This window comes from Corvus kubaryi, unplaced genomic scaffold (genome assembly GCF_017639235.1).
Source record: "Corvus kubaryi isolate FWS band 111438036 unplaced genomic scaffold, C.kubaryi_AGA036_p1.0 133, whole genome shotgun sequence".
Lineage (NCBI taxonomy): Eukaryota > Metazoa > Chordata > Aves > Passeriformes > Corvidae > Corvus > Corvus kubaryi.
Genome location: NW_024580667.1, coordinates 29,504,329 through 29,520,859, shown reverse-complemented (window position 1 = coordinate 29,520,859; position 16,531 = coordinate 29,504,329). Strand labels below are relative to the sequence as shown.

Below are 16,531 nucleotides of genomic sequence, written 5' to 3'. Positions count from 1 at the left end.
CTTTTTCCTTTTTCAGGTAGTACTTAGAGAAATTTCAGCTTTCATACAGTCAAGACAAATGCTCTTCTGCTGTCAAATGTCCAAAATAATAGCTCGGTGCTCTTTCTTTCTGTTTCCTGCTCTGGTCTTTGTATGTGACACTACGTGAATTCTTCTCATCTTTAATCTTGACATCTCTGTTTTAATTTTTAAGCAGTATTAATTTGTAGGAGGTTTTGGAGGAATATTTTTAATCACATCAAATTTTGTGTTGAACTTACCCATACACTACATTGTGTGCGAGGGTCTCAGTAGTTACTGCCTGTGCAGTTGTGATGTGGGCTTTTAATGTTGACCCACTTTTCCCCAAACATGTTTCATTACTGAGATATTTCCTGGCTGGTTCCTGGTTGGAAGCTGTAAAGCTTAATTTAAATGTATAGGTTATTACATATTTTTGTAATATGAAAGCTAATTTGAAAATAGGACAATGGATTTTAGTAAGCTCTCTCAGTAGCCTCCTGAATGTGTACTGAAAGTACTAAGGCTATCTGCTAGCAGTGCTAATTGAACTTTTTAAGACTTAATATAACATTTTTACATTTATGTTCATGTGCTTTACATAGCTTTTTTTTCTTGAATGCCTTTGTGTGATGTTTATTGTTGGCGATCTCCGATAAACGGGACGGGGAGCCCAGACAAGCATTCCAGGAGCCTTTTATTATTTTATTTGGCATCAGTCTCACAAGAGATGGGACCGGGCTCACGCATCTGAGACACCCAAAACCTTCTGTTTGCAAAGCACTCTTAAAAGCTTTTTAGCCAATCAGCGTGCTTCTAAAAGTTACAAACAGCTGTCTTAACCAATTCATAAACAGCACATGTACAACTGTTGAATAAAATACTGGATTGTTATGCCTTGACATAACAATACACAATATCCCATTATAAGGCTTAAATTTATCTATCTTGCTAAGCTAATATTTTTTGCAACTCCAAAATCTATCTAGGCCAAACCTAGAAACCCTAACCATTGTTTTAATGTCCTTGGTGCTACATAACTGTATCTTCTTCTAGTTTTTCACAGGCAAAGCTGAATTCTAAATCCTTTGCTTTATTTTCTGAGGCCTGCTTTTATTTCTCACACCTAAAATCCTTTCCACCTTTTGTATTTCCCCACATTTATCATCTTTAACCAATTGCTGTTGATGAGTGGCTAGCATTTGGCTCAGGCAGAAGAGCTGAATATGCTTGTCTTGCCTACTGTAACAGGTCGTGAGTGGTCAGACTGGTCTAGTGAATTGCGAATTCCAGGGGATGAGTTAAAGTGGAAGTTCATCAGTGATGGGTCTGTGAATGGATGGGGATGGCGATTCACAGTTTACCCCATCATGCCAGCTGCAGGTAAGGTATCACATACATCATTTACAGGAGGGTAAGAGTAGGTTTTATTGTTAGCTTTTTACACTGCACTTATTGCATGGTATTTACGTGCCAAAGTTCAACAGTTCATTTACATTTATACTAAGAAAACATTTTCATTCATACTTAGGAAACCTTTTCAGCTAAGTCCTGAGAGGTGCACTTCTACATAGAGAAGAGAGAAAAATATTTTGTAATCACTCTAGTTTGCCTCTTCATCAATGAAGAGAAGATACTTCTGGGACACAAGTCATCTGAAATGCCCTTATTTTTTAAAATGTGTCTGTTTTAAAATTACGTGAATTAAGTCATGAAAGTGCATTTTTCTTCCAAGTCTCTTCAAAGGGAAGTAGAATAGATAACTCAGATGCAGACTAGCACTCTAGAGTGCTGTGTTTGGCCAGCAAAATCCTGCCTATGTTCTGTTCTTATTTCAGTTCGAGGACAAGCCTTCCCCAGCTTTTTTTTGTTGTTGCTTTTTGTTTCTTGCAGGCCCTAAAGACCTTCTCTCAGATCGTTGCATTCTTTCATGTCCCTCAATGGATTTGGTTACGTGTTTGTTGGATTTTCGCTTAAATTTTGCTTCTAACAGGAGCATAGTTCCTCGCTTGGCAGCTTCTCTTGCAGCTTGTGCTCAACTGAGTGCCTTAGGTGAGTATCGTCTTAAAATTAGGTCTGTGTTTTTTGAAGTTACGATGATTGTTTTAAGTAATGACGTTCTTTGTGTGCATATTTTTCCTTAGCTGCTGGCCACAGAATGTGGGCTTTGCAGAGACTACGGAAACTGCTCACCACAGAATTTGGCCAGTCCATTAACATCAACCGGATCCTAGGGGATAACGAGGGAGAAACACGGGCTTTGGTAAGAAGGCAGGGATGCTCCTCTTCACATTTTTCACATTAAGATTAAAGTGCTAGCCCTGATGTACAACTTCCTTTGTGTTAGTGCAAAATAGGACATAGGCCAATGAGTAGTCTTCTTGCACAGGTCTGCAAGTCTGTAAAGGTACTCCAGTTTAGAATAAAAAAAATGGCTAATTCCAAGAAGGAATAGATGTGCTTTCAGAATTGCCAAAAAGTGGTAGGAATAATTTTGTTTTAAGAAGTGGATGGAAATGGTACTTCACACAGCTATCTGTAGTTTGGGAAGTTATTCGTGTTTGTCACAGTCTTCTAAATAATGTACTTCCTGTAGTGCATGCACTATGACTAACTTTCTGGTTGTGTGGTGTTTCTAGAGTTTCACAGGGAGTGCTTTAGCTGCTTTGGTTAAAGGTCTTCCAGAAGCTTTGCAGCGACAGTTTGACTATGAAGACCCCATTGTGAGAGGTGGCAAGCAATTGCTCCACAGCCCTTTCTTTAAGGTAATGCAGTACAATCAGTAAAGAATACTTTAAAATAGCTCTGGGATTTTTTGAGATGTGCAAAGTTCACTTAGTCCTATATCAGTAACATTTACTGACAAAACCAGAGTACTGCTTCTAAAAGGAGAATCAAATATACGAATGGCTAGGCAGAGAAGCTCAGAAAAACATCTTGTAAGCATGCTTTTTGATAAGTGATTTTGAGCTGTCGTAATAGGAGTGTTATATATTTCTGTTTAGTTAGTTCAGTACTCCGAAGGTTTTATTTACATCCAGTTGGAAAAAATGACAATGTCTTAAATGGAGCCTGTACTTCAAAGTAAAAATAAACAAACTGAGGAAGTCTGGAGAAGAGCAAGAAGAATAAAAGGCTGAAAAAGCCTCCTTCATAGTATAAAAGTGAAACTAAGAGGCATACCTATCTTAACAGAAAATCTTAGAAGTTTATAGGAGGAGGAAGTAATCTGTTGTTCACAATATTCATCTGAAACATTGATTTGGAATTGAGTCAAATTGAAAAGCAATTGAAAATTCATTGAATTGTAGAAAGGAGACAGAAATGGAAGGTAAAAAGTTAAGCACATGTGATTTGATATGGAAAAGTTAATTAATCTAGGAATGTGTTTCACAGGGAGGTTATGAAAATTTCTGGACTGAAAGAGGAAATTAGATACCTGTGTGAGATAGTGTGGGTACACTTGATGTTATCCCATCCATGAGGGTAATGAAGATGGATGGCTCTTAGTGACTTTACTTGTCTTTGAGACTCTATTCAGGCCCTACTAGCTTATGTGCTGTTCATCTCTATCAAATGCATACTGATTTTTATTGCATGTCTTTGATACCTCTCTAAAATGTTGTTTTGATGGTCTGCAGGTGCTTGTGGCTCTGGCTTGTGACCTGGAGTTGGACACTCTCCCATGCTGTGCAGAGACGCACAAATGGGCCTGGTTCAGGAGATACTGCATGGCATCCAGGGTTGCTGTGGCTCTTGATAAAAGGACACCATTACCTCGCCTTTTCCTTGATGAGGTACTGCAGGAGTACTTTAAATGGTTAATGGAACATGTGAAAGTGTTTCATGTAAAAAGATACACTGAGTTTGAATTATTTTATTCCAACCGTGGTAGGCGTAATCAGTAATTTGAATTATGTTGTTTAATGCAAAATATTTCACAGGTGGCAAAGAAAATCCGAGAATTAATGGCAGATAATGAAAATATGGATGTTCTTCATGAGTGCCATGACATCTTTAAGAGAGAACAGGATGAGCAGCTTGTCCAGTGGATGAATAGGTAATTTCTTTCAATTTTTACTGGTTTGGTCTTGTGATGCTTTGTTGTTGTACAATGATAAACTGTATTTTCTGAGACTTTTAAAAAGCTCTTTTAAAATTTTGCTTGTCTTGCATTTTCTGCAGACGACCTGATGATTGGACACTTTCAGCTGGAGGCAGTGGAACTATTTATGGTTGGGGTCATAATCACAGAGGACAGCTTGGTGGAATTGAAGGAGCAAAAGTCAAAGTCCCAACTCCGTGTGAAGCTCTAGCCACCCTCAGACCAGTGCAGTTAATTGGTGGTGAACAGACTCTGTTTGCAGTGACTGCTGATGGAAAAGTAAGGATGCAACAAATGATTGCTTGTTTCATTCCCTTGAAATATTTCACCCTCAGTCAGAATGGGTTTGGCTAAATGAAAAGTAATGTGTATAGCACAGGTTTATTATTGTTATTGTTATTATTGTTGTTGTTGTTGGTAGTTAGTAACTTTCTTTCTTTAAGAATCTGAACTGTGCCAACTCCACCAGTACTTTCTACTGCTATAGCATTAAATGGCTGAAACAAGAAACATATTTTAGTTCTCAGTTCAAAAATATGATCTGATTTTGTCAAAGTTGGGTACAAGCAGCATGCTCACGGAGTTCCCTAAAACAGGGGTGATTATTTCTTGCTGACGAGGGAGAGGTATAATCTGAGATTGTTCACAGTTGGCTTAATGTAAGTTAGATATTGCAGCATCTCATTTCCAGGTGCTCAAATCCTGACCGAAAAGGAATCTTAATGCAGAAGTTTAGTGTAAGGTATAGGAGAAAAACATCAGTTCATGAATTCGAAATTTTTATTTTTATACAGATGGGAGCTGTTAAGGATGTGATGGAGAATTTTAGCTAGAGCTTTATGTAACAGTTACATTCATCTAGTGAGGTACTGTAATGATTCCTTGGGGTCAATATTATCCTTGTTAATAATTCACAGAAGGGTAAAGGGCAGATTAATGACATTTCTTGACATCATTCTGTTGAAAGAAATTATTCAGAGAGATGAAACAAATGAAAATCAGACATTAAAACTGTATTTAGGGGATGGAAGGAAAGAAACAACTGTGTTTAGGTGTGTATATTCTACAGAAGATGGAAAACAATAATAACGCTGCTTGGACAGAGAGCTACAGGTCATAGATGATTTTGTAATGCTATCAAGCAAAGCTGTGGTCTCTTGATAGTTTTACAAAATAAGCTTTAGTATTTCAAACTAAATCCATTACATCAGTGGGAGTTCTTATTGACTTGAATGTAGCTGCATTTTCCCAAAGTTTTTTAGGTGAAATATTTCAAAATATTTCTTTATTTTCCAAGAATAAAGAATTCTTCTCTAGAATTCATTTCTAGGGAATGTTCTGCATGAGGCAAACAAAACTAAATTTTATTCTTTACTTTAAAGCTGTATGCCACTGGATATGGAGCAGGTGGTAGGCTTGGAATTGGAGGAACGGAGTCAGTTTCTACTCCAACTTTACTGGAATCCATTCAACATGTGTTCATAAAGAAAGTTGCAGTGAACTCAGGAGGAAAGCACTGTTTGGCATTGTCTTTTGAGGGAGAAGTTTATTCTTGGGGTGAAGCAGAAGATGGCAAACTTGGTCATGGAAACCGAAGGCAAGTAACACTTTGAAATGTTATTTAAAAAAAACTATAAATGGTTACTTACCACAGTTGCTATATATTAAGAGTGCTCTATGAGTACTCCCTATATGCACAAGTCAGCAGAAAGCAGTGATGTGGAAACGTACACTTTAAAATTGGAGAACCTCATCATATTTTTCAGATAAGCAGTTTATCTGATTTTTCTATTTGATATTGTCTTCTAACATATCTGTGGATGCTAAAATTCCTGGCTTTACTTTAGGATCTGTCTCGTAGGTATGTGGAACTTTCAGATACTTTTGGGAGCAAAACTGCTATTGTCCTTCTGATTTTCATATGCACTGTTGCCCACATTAAGGGAGAGGTTCTATTGTGTTAGAGACGATAATATTCTGATCCAAATAAGAAGAATGCTTAAGTTCATGGGGGCAAAATTATATGTTTTATACTGGTACATTTTAGAAATTTTGGTGATGTGTCTTAAATTGGACTGATTTTCCAGGCTAAATGCTTAGTTTTTACCAGATTTTAGTTAAAGTGGCTTTGTAGTTTCAGTTTACCTGTAGTTCTGTAATATAACATGTGGTAAAATACTTACTCCTTTTATAGGCCTCTGTCTCTATTTCTGAATGAAATATTTTTCTAGTTAAATGAATCTGAATGAATTTTTCTAGTTAAAATTAAATCTTTAGGGTATTAAACTGGTATAAAGCAAATACTCAGCAATTTTAGGTGTCCTCATTCTCATTTTAAGAGCTTCTCTCTGTATACTGGTGAATGTGAATGGTCTATCCCAAAAGTTTGTCTAGACAGACATTTTCATTTCAGCCCTTGTGATCGCCCTCGTGTGATTGAGTCTCTGAGAGGCATAGAAGTGGTTGACATTGCTGCTGGGGGAGCCCACAGTGCTTGCATTACAGCTGCAGGAGACCTTTTCACGTGGGGAAAGGGAAGATATGGACGCCTTGGGCATGGAGATAGTGAGGACCAACTAAAACCTAAACTGGTAAGAAACCTTTGGAGCACTCAACAGTCTTTGTCCAGTTCATATCTTCTGATTTATAACTTTATGCCTTTCTGCATACAAAGAATGAAAGGGCAAAACAGTGGCATGTATTTGTAAGAAATGAACAAGCTCCCATGACTGAAAGGATAAAATGAAAGAGGAGCTGCAAAACTTTGTTAGTGGTCACCAAACAGCTTATAAGGAACTTATTTTAGAGATTTAAAGAAAACCCCCAAATCAAAAACCCCACCCCATAGTAAGTAAATTCTACCTGTTCACAGGAGTAGTTTGCACTGAAAGTAACAAATGAGCTTGTTGTTTTCTGGGTTTCCTCATTATTTACTTCTTGGGAAATATAACAGTGTTTACAGTGATAGCTGCTGAGTCACTTGTAAACTGCTTTTTTTCTCCTGACACAGTAATAATGCTCTTAATTCTCACAACTGAATACTGAGACGTTACTGAAGTATGCACTAAGTTAATAAGAATTTATCCAAAGTAATTATGAAGTATTTGATTGCTATTTGCTAAGGAACGTTAAGCAAGTTTTGATTAAGAAGGTAGCTGTTTTCATTTGGTTCTTAAGTGGTAAGTCTGAGAACTTGGGCAGTGTGGAAAGTAGGAAGACTTGCCAATACTAATGGCTGACAGTTGTAATTCAGACTGTTGTACTCCTGTGAACTAGACTCTATAAGGGATTTTAGTTAAAGTAATGGTATTAAGAAAACTGCCCTGAACTGAAATGAAAGTTCATTTTGCTTCCTGCATTCACTTGCTGAAAATACAGCAAAGGCCAAGTTTTCATTGGTTGTATCAAACCAAATGTTAGTTTGTTAGTTTTATTCATAGCTCTGTGTATCTATTTCTGTTGTTACAAACATTAACTTTTTCCAGTGTTTCAATCTGTGAGATGAGGTATCATGCATCTTAGTCCCCTTTGGGACCTTAACACCTGTATCCAGTTGTTCTCGTTCCCCTGACCCCCCCAAAACCCAAGGTTGGCCCACCTTTCCTTTCCCCACCCTGTATTCTGTGTGTGTATGAAAATAGATAACTATAGATGAATTGAAATATGTGAAGTTTCATGCTGCTTTGGAGGATGGGTTCTGCCACCTGGAATCTGTTTCAAGTAGTGGCAAGGATAGGAAGGATGTGATATATGTGGGTCACCAACCTTTTACTTTGTCCTTCCAAATCCCATGCTTCATCACTAGATGGCATCATTTCAAAAGACTTCGACTAAATTCAGATTATGATGCGAGTGCTCAAAAATTGTAAACTAGTGAAAGACTATTTGAAAATAAGACATTTTTTTCCCCTTACTGTATTCAGTACAGGCCCAGAGAGCCCGAAATTATTTCAACAGAATATAGTCTTCAGTAACCTTAGGGTTTTGTACTGTTTTCCCTGACACTTAGGTAAAAAAATTTAACTAGTTCACCAATTAAAAAAAATAAGTCCTGTATTTAAAATACATAGTTGGTTTTCATTTGCTGGTTTGAAAAGAGCAAAGCTCTTAGAGGTGCCTTTATTTCCTTGTTCCTGTGTTGTTTCAGACTTGTAGTTCACCTCTCCAAGCTGAGTTTGTCATCTTTTGTGAAACGAAATGACTGAGTCTTTTATGGTGAACAAAAATGAGTGATTTCATTCCAGGTGGAAGCTCTCCAGGGTTACCGTGTGATTGATATTGCCTGTGGCAGCGGGGATGCACAGACACTGTGCCTCACTGATGATGATACAGTCTGGTCCTGGGGTGATGGAGATTATGGAAAACTTGGGAGAGGAGGCAGTGATGGCTGTAAAGTACCAATGAAGGTATTTCTGTGTAACTTCATTTCTTTAGAAACCATGATGTTGGTGGAGAATGCTGAAGACAGATTTGTCAATGTGTACAAACTTTCACCCATCCTGGGACATCAGGATTCTTCTGGTGGTTCCTAAGAATGAGCTTTGTAGGCTACAATAACAAGTCTTTAAGTTTTGTGCTGGCTGTTAAAGTTGACCTTGAAGGGGTTTTTTTTTTTTTTTTTGAAAAACGTTGCTGGTTTAAACAATATTTCTCGTTTTAATTTTGGTTCCTGTCAAAACATTAGGTTTTGCCAAGAAATCTTCATGTTTCTTTGTGTTAATAAGTTTACAATAGTCATAAGGTCAGTCCAGAAAGGGGTATCAATTAATTGGAAAGCAATCTTACTTTATATTCAACCCTTTCTATGAATGCATGGTTGACTTGGAATTTTTTCACGTTACATATGAAATCCATGTAGCCATTAAATTTGAATTCCAACATTTGTTATGAAGATGAATGTTTTTTGTGTTTGAGAAATGTCTATCACTGTGTATAGCTATGCACAGTGGATTGTAGATCGTAAATCCAGAAACACAATTACTTGGATACAGGTATCGCCCGTTCTGTTTCCGAATGTTTCCAGCATGATGTAACATAATGTGAAAATAGCTTGTTTATATTTCATCATTGAGTCCCATAGGACTGATTGTAAAGCAGCAAAAGGTCCTACATAGAATAAATAGGAAGAGTCTGCTGGAGATAAAAATATTTTTATTATGTCAGCAGAATCACATCCATGTCATACAAACTAAGGATGAGTGTTTGTAGACAAAACCTTATTGTTTCTATTCAGGGCAATTGCGGAGTAACTATGGGAAAAATGTACTAGAGGTGACCTTCAACAGTTTGTGAAATTTGAGCTCCTTCTTAGTGTTTAAGCAGTAAATGGTAGGAAGATTAAAGGAGTGGAATTCTTCTAAATTACCTACATAAACATTTCAATTTGTAAATACACATATAGAAATACACTAGTGTTATATTTTACTTCAGGCAGTTCAGTCTACAGTCTCCTTAATTAACTCATTTGATTTTCATGTGATTTTATTTTTCTAGATTGATTCCCTCACAGGCCTTGGAGTGGTTAAAGTAGAATGTGGATCACAATTTTCTGTGGCCCTTACCAAATCTGGAGCTGTATATACATGGTAAGTATTCTGTATTGGTTATTTTGACAGTGTTAGATGTCACCTTGTCTGTAACAAGTATCAGTGTTACACTTCTTTCACTGTTTTGATCTTCTCTTTCAAAAGTTTTTTGAGTTTCTGTGTCTTGATTAGTAATAAAATCTACCACTGGGGAACATTTTCTGGTGCCATGAATGAAAAATCCAAGTGTTTTGTCTTGGAACCTAAGCACAGGGTTGTCATTCCAGACATTGACCACTGCAAGATGCAGAACTTCTAAGGAGGTCAGTAGAATTATAGGCATGAAGTGTCATACAGGGCAGAAGGTGATAGCATAAATAACATTCTCATGTATTATCAAAGTTGTGTCTAGCTTGTGGTGGCTGTGGTCTGGGAATTTGATTTTAGAATTCATTGTTTTAATCTTCCTTACACCATTCCAAATTTTGTAGTTTAAACTACTAGACTGAAATGTTTAAAAAGGCTTAGCAAAATACCTTTCCAACTTCCCTCAGCTACCTTGTTTATATGACATTTTGGTGTCCATAAACTGTATGAAGTTCCAGTCCTTGAGATCAGTAAATACACTGTTTCTGCAGATGAATGCTTCTAATACTTGACTCCTTTAAGAGTGAAAGATAAGACCACACACTGGAAAAGTGGTAAAAGGAGCTACACAGATTAAGTAAGAACATTGTATTGGAGGTGTAAGAATCTGTACTGAGTCAGCAGAATCACATCCATGTAAAGTAGGGATGATTAATGTTGAATGTTTGGACAGTATTTTGGTATTGGACTTTGTAAGTACATCTACAGGTGAAATGTCAGACATAGCCTATCATTATATTTTTTCCACAGTTAAAAAACAGTTTTTAAGTGTTTATTTCTCTGTGCAGGGGCAAGGGAGATTATCACCGTTTAGGCCATGGATCTGATGACCATGTTAGAAGACCACGACAAGTGCAGGGACTTCAAGGAAAGAAAGTTATTGCAATTGCTACGGGCTCTTTGCACTGTGTTTGCTGCACTGAAGATGGTATACAAATCAAATAATTTACTTAGTTCTTAGCACTGAATTTGAAAAAAATTGAAACTTTATCTTTTAGTTAACTGTTGGTTGGTTGTCCTTGCTAAAAACACTGGTTCTCTGTGTGCATGGTTATATTTTGTGTTTGCAGATGTTGCAAGCAAGAAATTAAAGTGATCACATAGAACTAAATTAATAAAAATTAAAGAATTCAAGTTGCATAAGTACTGATGATCCAAGAAAAATATAGAGCTCTAAAGGTAATTACAGAATGGTCAAGCAGTGGCATTGAACGGATTTGGCTTTTGCGGGGTCTTGTGAGTTTGTTGAAGTGTTTAACTTGCTAACTGAAGCACTGAACAAACAACATTGCTTCTTACATAAGAGGTTGAGATAGTGAATATTCTTTGTAGCAGACTCAGTCCCACAAATAACAAGTTTGCACCATAACAGTGTTTTATAGGTGCTAGTGAAATACAGCTGCAGTAAATGAATGTGAGTAATGAATTATAGCTACAGAAAATGAATGTTCAAGAACACCATTGTTACTTTAAAAGTATTTCCCAATTATCTTGCAACAGCAAGCACCTATTTTAATATCTTCTCTAGTAATACAGCTTATTATACATACAAAAATATTAAGCCTTTTAAATTTTTATTTTTTCATATTGGCTTTGCTTTTGCTATGAAACTATCAAATACAGGCTGTTCCTGATGTTCTGTTACTTTTCTGCTCTACCATCTTCTATTCTGGAACAGAACCTTTCAGTTAGACAAACTATGAGGAAAGAAATGCATCTTATGCTAGCTGCTCTGTAGAGACTGTGGACCTAACTATGTCAATCAAGATTTATCTGCACTAGATAGTGGATTTCAGGATGGCCGACAGTCCTAGAAATCTTACAGCCCAAGGCTTTATCTGGTTAATTAATTGCTAATAAAAATTTTAAAAGGCAAAAAGCTTGTATATTAGCTTCAGGATAATAAATTATTTTTATTGGTTTAGGGGAAGTGTATACATGGGGAGATAATGATGAAGGGCAGCTTGGAGATGGAACAACTAATGCCATCCAAAGACCACGCCTGGTTGCAGCACTTCAGGGTAAAAAGATCAACCGAGTAGCCTGTGGCTCAGCACATACTTTAGCTTGGTCAACCAGTAAACCTGCTAATGCTGGCAAGCTCCCTACACAGGTAATATTTTTGGCTTATTGAGATTTTAAACATACTTAATGTGGTTATTGCTGACTTTTCAGCAGACGTATTTCCTTTCCAAATCCCTGCATAGGCTCAGTGCTTTAGTTTGACTTCAAGTTTGAGCCAGTTACTTTGTTTTACTTCTGTATTTCCAAAGGATTCCATTTTTCTGAGCTGAAAAAGCCTCTTCATTCAGTGTTTAATCCAAATGTGAAACAGTAACTCAGTATGAAAATTGGCAGGAATTTAATTCTGCCTTGGAGCTGTGGAAATGTTATGCCTTCCAAGGGAATTCTTAGTTGCTTGCTTTATATTGGGAAGCCTTGTTTTTGAATATTCTGCATTTCAGCTATGCCTGGAAGTAGTGATGACAAGATGTAAGATTTATTTGTTTATGGATAAATTGTAAAATACAGAACAGCACTTGTATTCTGGCCATCATACAATACTTGGTTCAGTTTAGATGGATACTATTAGTATCTTTTATAAACAACTGAACTCCACATGCGAAGTTTTGACAGTGTGAATAAGCAAATATCTGCATTTCTAATACAAGTTTACCTACAAATCTAAGGGTTGTTGTTCTATTGAATAAAATAAAGTATATAATAATTCTAAGTTACATTTGGATATCATTACCTTATCCTAGGTTCCTATGGAGTACAATCATCTGCAGGAAATTCCCATCATTTCATTAAGAAACAGGCTTCTGCTGCTGCATCACATTTCAGAACTCTTCTGCCCTTGCATTCCAATGTTTGATCTTGAAGGAAGACTTGATGAAACTGGCCAAGGACCCTCAGTTGGGTTTGACACATTACGGGGAATTCTGATATCACAGGGAAAGGTATTTTATTAGAATGTTTCTAATGTTTCTAAGGGAGAGATTTGTAACCATAATGGAGAAGTACTGTTTAAGTTGTTTCTGAGGATAAAAGAGCTGTATGTCTCAATTTGTTCTGTAAGCTGTGTATCAGATATTTGCATTCTGATGATGCAAACTTCTTTCTTTGTGTTTTTTTCTACAGTGTTTTTCTCAGTTCTTCATCACAGTGCTTTTTTGTGTTGATCTCAAAAATAACTTTACACTGTAAATCTTTAGTTTGTAGTATAGCTGAATTCTTCTAGAGTATTCAGTAAATGTTATCCTGGAAAAAATGTAAGATAGGAGACAATGACCAATTCATACCTGTTTGTATTTCAGCTACCAAGGTCAGGTGATATACTAGCAGATGGAAAGCTCTGTGGAGTTACAAGCTTGTTTTAGACTGAGCTAAAAGGGAAGACAGAATACCTAGGAGTTCAGTCTCAAGTGGTAAATAAAGGGTATTTTTATAGTTAAGTCAAGTCAGTCATGAGAAAATGTAGATAATTGTAATGCTTCAAAGCTGCAACACTTATTCAAAACTTCAGATATGATAAGCAATAAAAACATGATTTGCCTTCAGTATAATCATTGGTTTGGGGTCTGAATTTTCTCACTGTCATAGTAATTTGTCTAACTGAAAAAAAAAACCATTACACAAACTGACAAAATCTGCTGGGAGATATCTTAGAAAAGAGAATTGGTTAAGTGCTGTTCTGTGTCCTTAACTAAGACACATGGCCTGTAACTAGACTTCTTAGTATCTGTTGTCTCAGGGTCTCTTTCTCTAGACTCCAGTAAAATTGTGTAGTAGAACAAGCAAGCTGTGTCCATACTTCACAGACCAAGGGAAATCATCAAAACCTAAACTAGAAAGGAAATCCTTGCTGTTCTGTTTGTGAGCTTTTTCTTTGTTAATGCTATTAATTGTGAGTCCTTACGTACATAATGTTACATATAAGAATGTGTATGCAGGAGGCACATTCAACCTAATTTGCTTGAGTCTGCAGAATAGTTACAGAAAGGCTGCAGACATAAGGTAAAATGGGATATCAGGAATAAATACCTCAGAAGCACTCACAAGGCATCAGAGGTTGTAATGCCATATTCATATATAGGCATTTAAGACAAGCTTACCTTCAGAGATTCTAAAGACTTAAAAATCTTCTTAATCTTTCTTGAAATTGACTGTAAAATTATATCCTAATATTTAGTGGGAGAACCTCAGCTACTTGAATTTGCATGAAAAGGTGTTTTTTAAAAATTTTTATTTGTTGTTTATTGCTTTCCATAGCAAGATGATCTCATCTTTGGCTTTTTTGATTGTCATTCTCTGATGTTAATTATTCTCTATATCCTTATATTTTTCTGGTATAAACTAATTTATGCTTGTACTCAGATATATGTTGGTTGCTTAATAATTGTATCTGGGTGCAGTGCAACCTTTCAAGCCATGGTTTTGGGTGATACAGATGGGACTTTCTTCTTTACTTTTTCAGTATCCCCACTGTTTCAGACATGAAACATATTAGCACAAATAACATGATCCTTGGCTAACATCTTGCACCTTCATATTCTGTTGCTTTTTTATTTCCTGGGTGGAACTATGTGTTTATTTGCAAAATATGTGCAGGGTTCTGATTTGATTTCAGTTTTGCCATTATCTGGATTTTTTTTAGGAGGCAGCTTTCAGAAAAGTTGTGCAAGCAACTATGGTGAGAGACCGTCAGCATGGGCCAGTTGTAGAGCTCAACAGGATACAGGTATTTTCAGCTGAAGTTCTGATTTACTCTCTGTATGTTTAGCCCACAGTGCTGTGTTGGTCAAAGCCCTCTTTTTGTTTTACCTGTTTGGTATCTGAGTGCTAAAGAGTTGAATTTTTGTCAGAGAATCAAACAATAAAGAAGTGAGTGCAGTTAGGACTGCTTATATTCATTTCAGTATGTTTTTATCCATACTGTAGTTGTTTGGGGAGAGGGTGATGACACTTGTTGAAATGTTAAGTGAATCATTTAGAGTCTTAATGAGTATGTCCTGCTTGACAAAGGACTTTTCAGAACTCACTCCATTAGATAGTTTAGGAGAGTAGTGATTCTGATGCTTTTCTTACCTTTCCAAATGCTCAGCTGAATTATTCATCTGTTGCTTTCAAAACAGAAAACGAAAGGTAAGAAAAAGAAAAAGGCATGGAAAGAAAGCTCTTGAATATCATTAAAATTCAGGCTGATAAACTCTTGTCCTTTGCTGGTCATCACATGTAGTCGTATTGATTGCAGATGTCTTTGATACAAAAGGGCTTTTTTCTTTATCATTGATGTCAGAAAATGTAATGTTGTGCCTTAGGCCAGATATGTCTTTTTTCCATGGATACTTCCGTAACACAGAATAGTAAAACATTGTTTTCATTTAAATGGACTGCAGCCTCATCTTAGAGTCCTTATGCATTTCTTTCTGGTTGTGGTGGGTTCATTTTTTTTGTTCCTTTTTTTTTTTTCCACCTTAATATTGCAAAAAGTAAGAAAATCTACCATTTGTGAGGTTAGAGTGAAGAAATTGTGAAAATTCAAACTTGTTATTTTCTGTTAGTGAACAAAAAATACATCCTGTTTTGGCTGGACCCTGTTTCTACTTCTTTGCCATGTTCTGTGGACATTTAAAATTTCTTGCTAATGTTCTGTGATTAAAATGTGTTGTTCTAGTTTATTAGAATCATACAGTCACTAAGTTTTTACTTATTGAGTCCAACTGTATTATTTGGGAAGCTGAAGAGTGTACCAGAGATTTTTAAATAACCTTTTAAGTGTGTGAATTCAGAAAGTCCAAAAAATATTGCTGGTATTTTAAGCAGGAAGTAAGTGATGAGTAGGTTTTGGGATCGTTTCCTAGTGTCCTCCTTCATTAGTTGAGATAGCTTGCTCTTGTATTTCAGTTTGCTATTTAAATCTGTCTTGAACCCTAGAAAAGAATTGGCAGCTTCCCTTCTTTGTACCTTCTGGGGGAAATAAAATATTGCTGTAACTGCCAGTTTAGTCAAGTGAAGACTACAAAAGGTCATGTTCCTAATCTGGCCTGATTACACGGAACTAAGTATGGCTTATAGTTTCTAGAGTTAGCTTTTGCTCTGAATGAAAATGTGGATTCTGAAACTGTTCAATCCTTTATAATATTCAGTTGAAGATTCTAAGCTGCGTTACCTAGTCACAAAAAAGTTAAATATCAGTGTCAAAATTTTTCATCCTATTTGCAGTTGTAAGTTAAAGTGCAGCTGGGCTTTAAGACCCCTTGGCTTTCAGAAGACTCTTTTTGCAGTTTATAGATTACATGGTGCTGTCAATTCACTTCATCTTCCTTGGTATAAAAATAAACAGAGGAGTTTTTAATTTATACTTGTTTTCTAGGTATTGACTTTTTTTTTTAGAATACATCCTCAGCATCCCTTGCTGTTTAGTGGTTTCTTTGGAAATGCCAGAACTGAAGATAATGGCAGTGTAAAACCCAGCAAACCAACACTCCCTTCTCCTGGCAGGGTCCAGTGTTACAGGGACCAGATTCCTTTGGAGTAGATCACATTCACCTTACGTACTACTTGGGCCTGGGTCTTTTCTGTTGGGAGCCTTGTAATGGTGAGATAGGGTAGTTTTCTGTACTTTTTCTGCTCAGGGTGTGTGAAAAACAATGTGATGGCTGTGCTGTAACTCAACTAAGTGCCAGCCTGGTGTTTCTGTAGCATAAAATTGAGTGTAGGTAATTTATGCATTGAGGTGTAGCATGAG

The 16,531-nt window shown here is 36.5% G+C and overlaps 1 protein-coding gene across 1 annotated transcript in view; it reads left to right on the top strand.

Annotated features, from left to right (window-relative positions):
* HERC2 (HECT and RLD domain containing E3 ubiquitin protein ligase 2) overlaps positions 1-16,531 on the top strand; it is a 104,874-nt gene that overhangs the window by 79,433 nt on the left and 8,910 nt on the right. Inside the window, exons 72-86 of the mRNA XM_042041265.1 lie at positions 1,252-1,383; positions 1,894-2,052; positions 2,145-2,263; positions 2,640-2,765; positions 3,642-3,797; positions 3,945-4,060; positions 4,186-4,384; positions 5,488-5,702; positions 6,519-6,696; positions 8,350-8,511; positions 9,599-9,690; positions 10,566-10,705; positions 11,703-11,890; positions 12,543-12,740; positions 14,438-14,521. Of these exons, the coding sequence (XP_041897199.1) occupies positions 1,252-1,383; positions 1,894-2,052; positions 2,145-2,263; positions 2,640-2,765; positions 3,642-3,797; positions 3,945-4,060; positions 4,186-4,384; positions 5,488-5,702; positions 6,519-6,696; positions 8,350-8,511; positions 9,599-9,690; positions 10,566-10,705; positions 11,703-11,890; positions 12,543-12,740; positions 14,438-14,521 (2,264 nt within the window). The remainder of the gene's footprint in view (positions 1-1,251; positions 1,384-1,893; positions 2,053-2,144; positions 2,264-2,639; positions 2,766-3,641; positions 3,798-3,944; positions 4,061-4,185; positions 4,385-5,487; positions 5,703-6,518; positions 6,697-8,349; positions 8,512-9,598; positions 9,691-10,565; positions 10,706-11,702; positions 11,891-12,542; positions 12,741-14,437; positions 14,522-16,531) is intronic.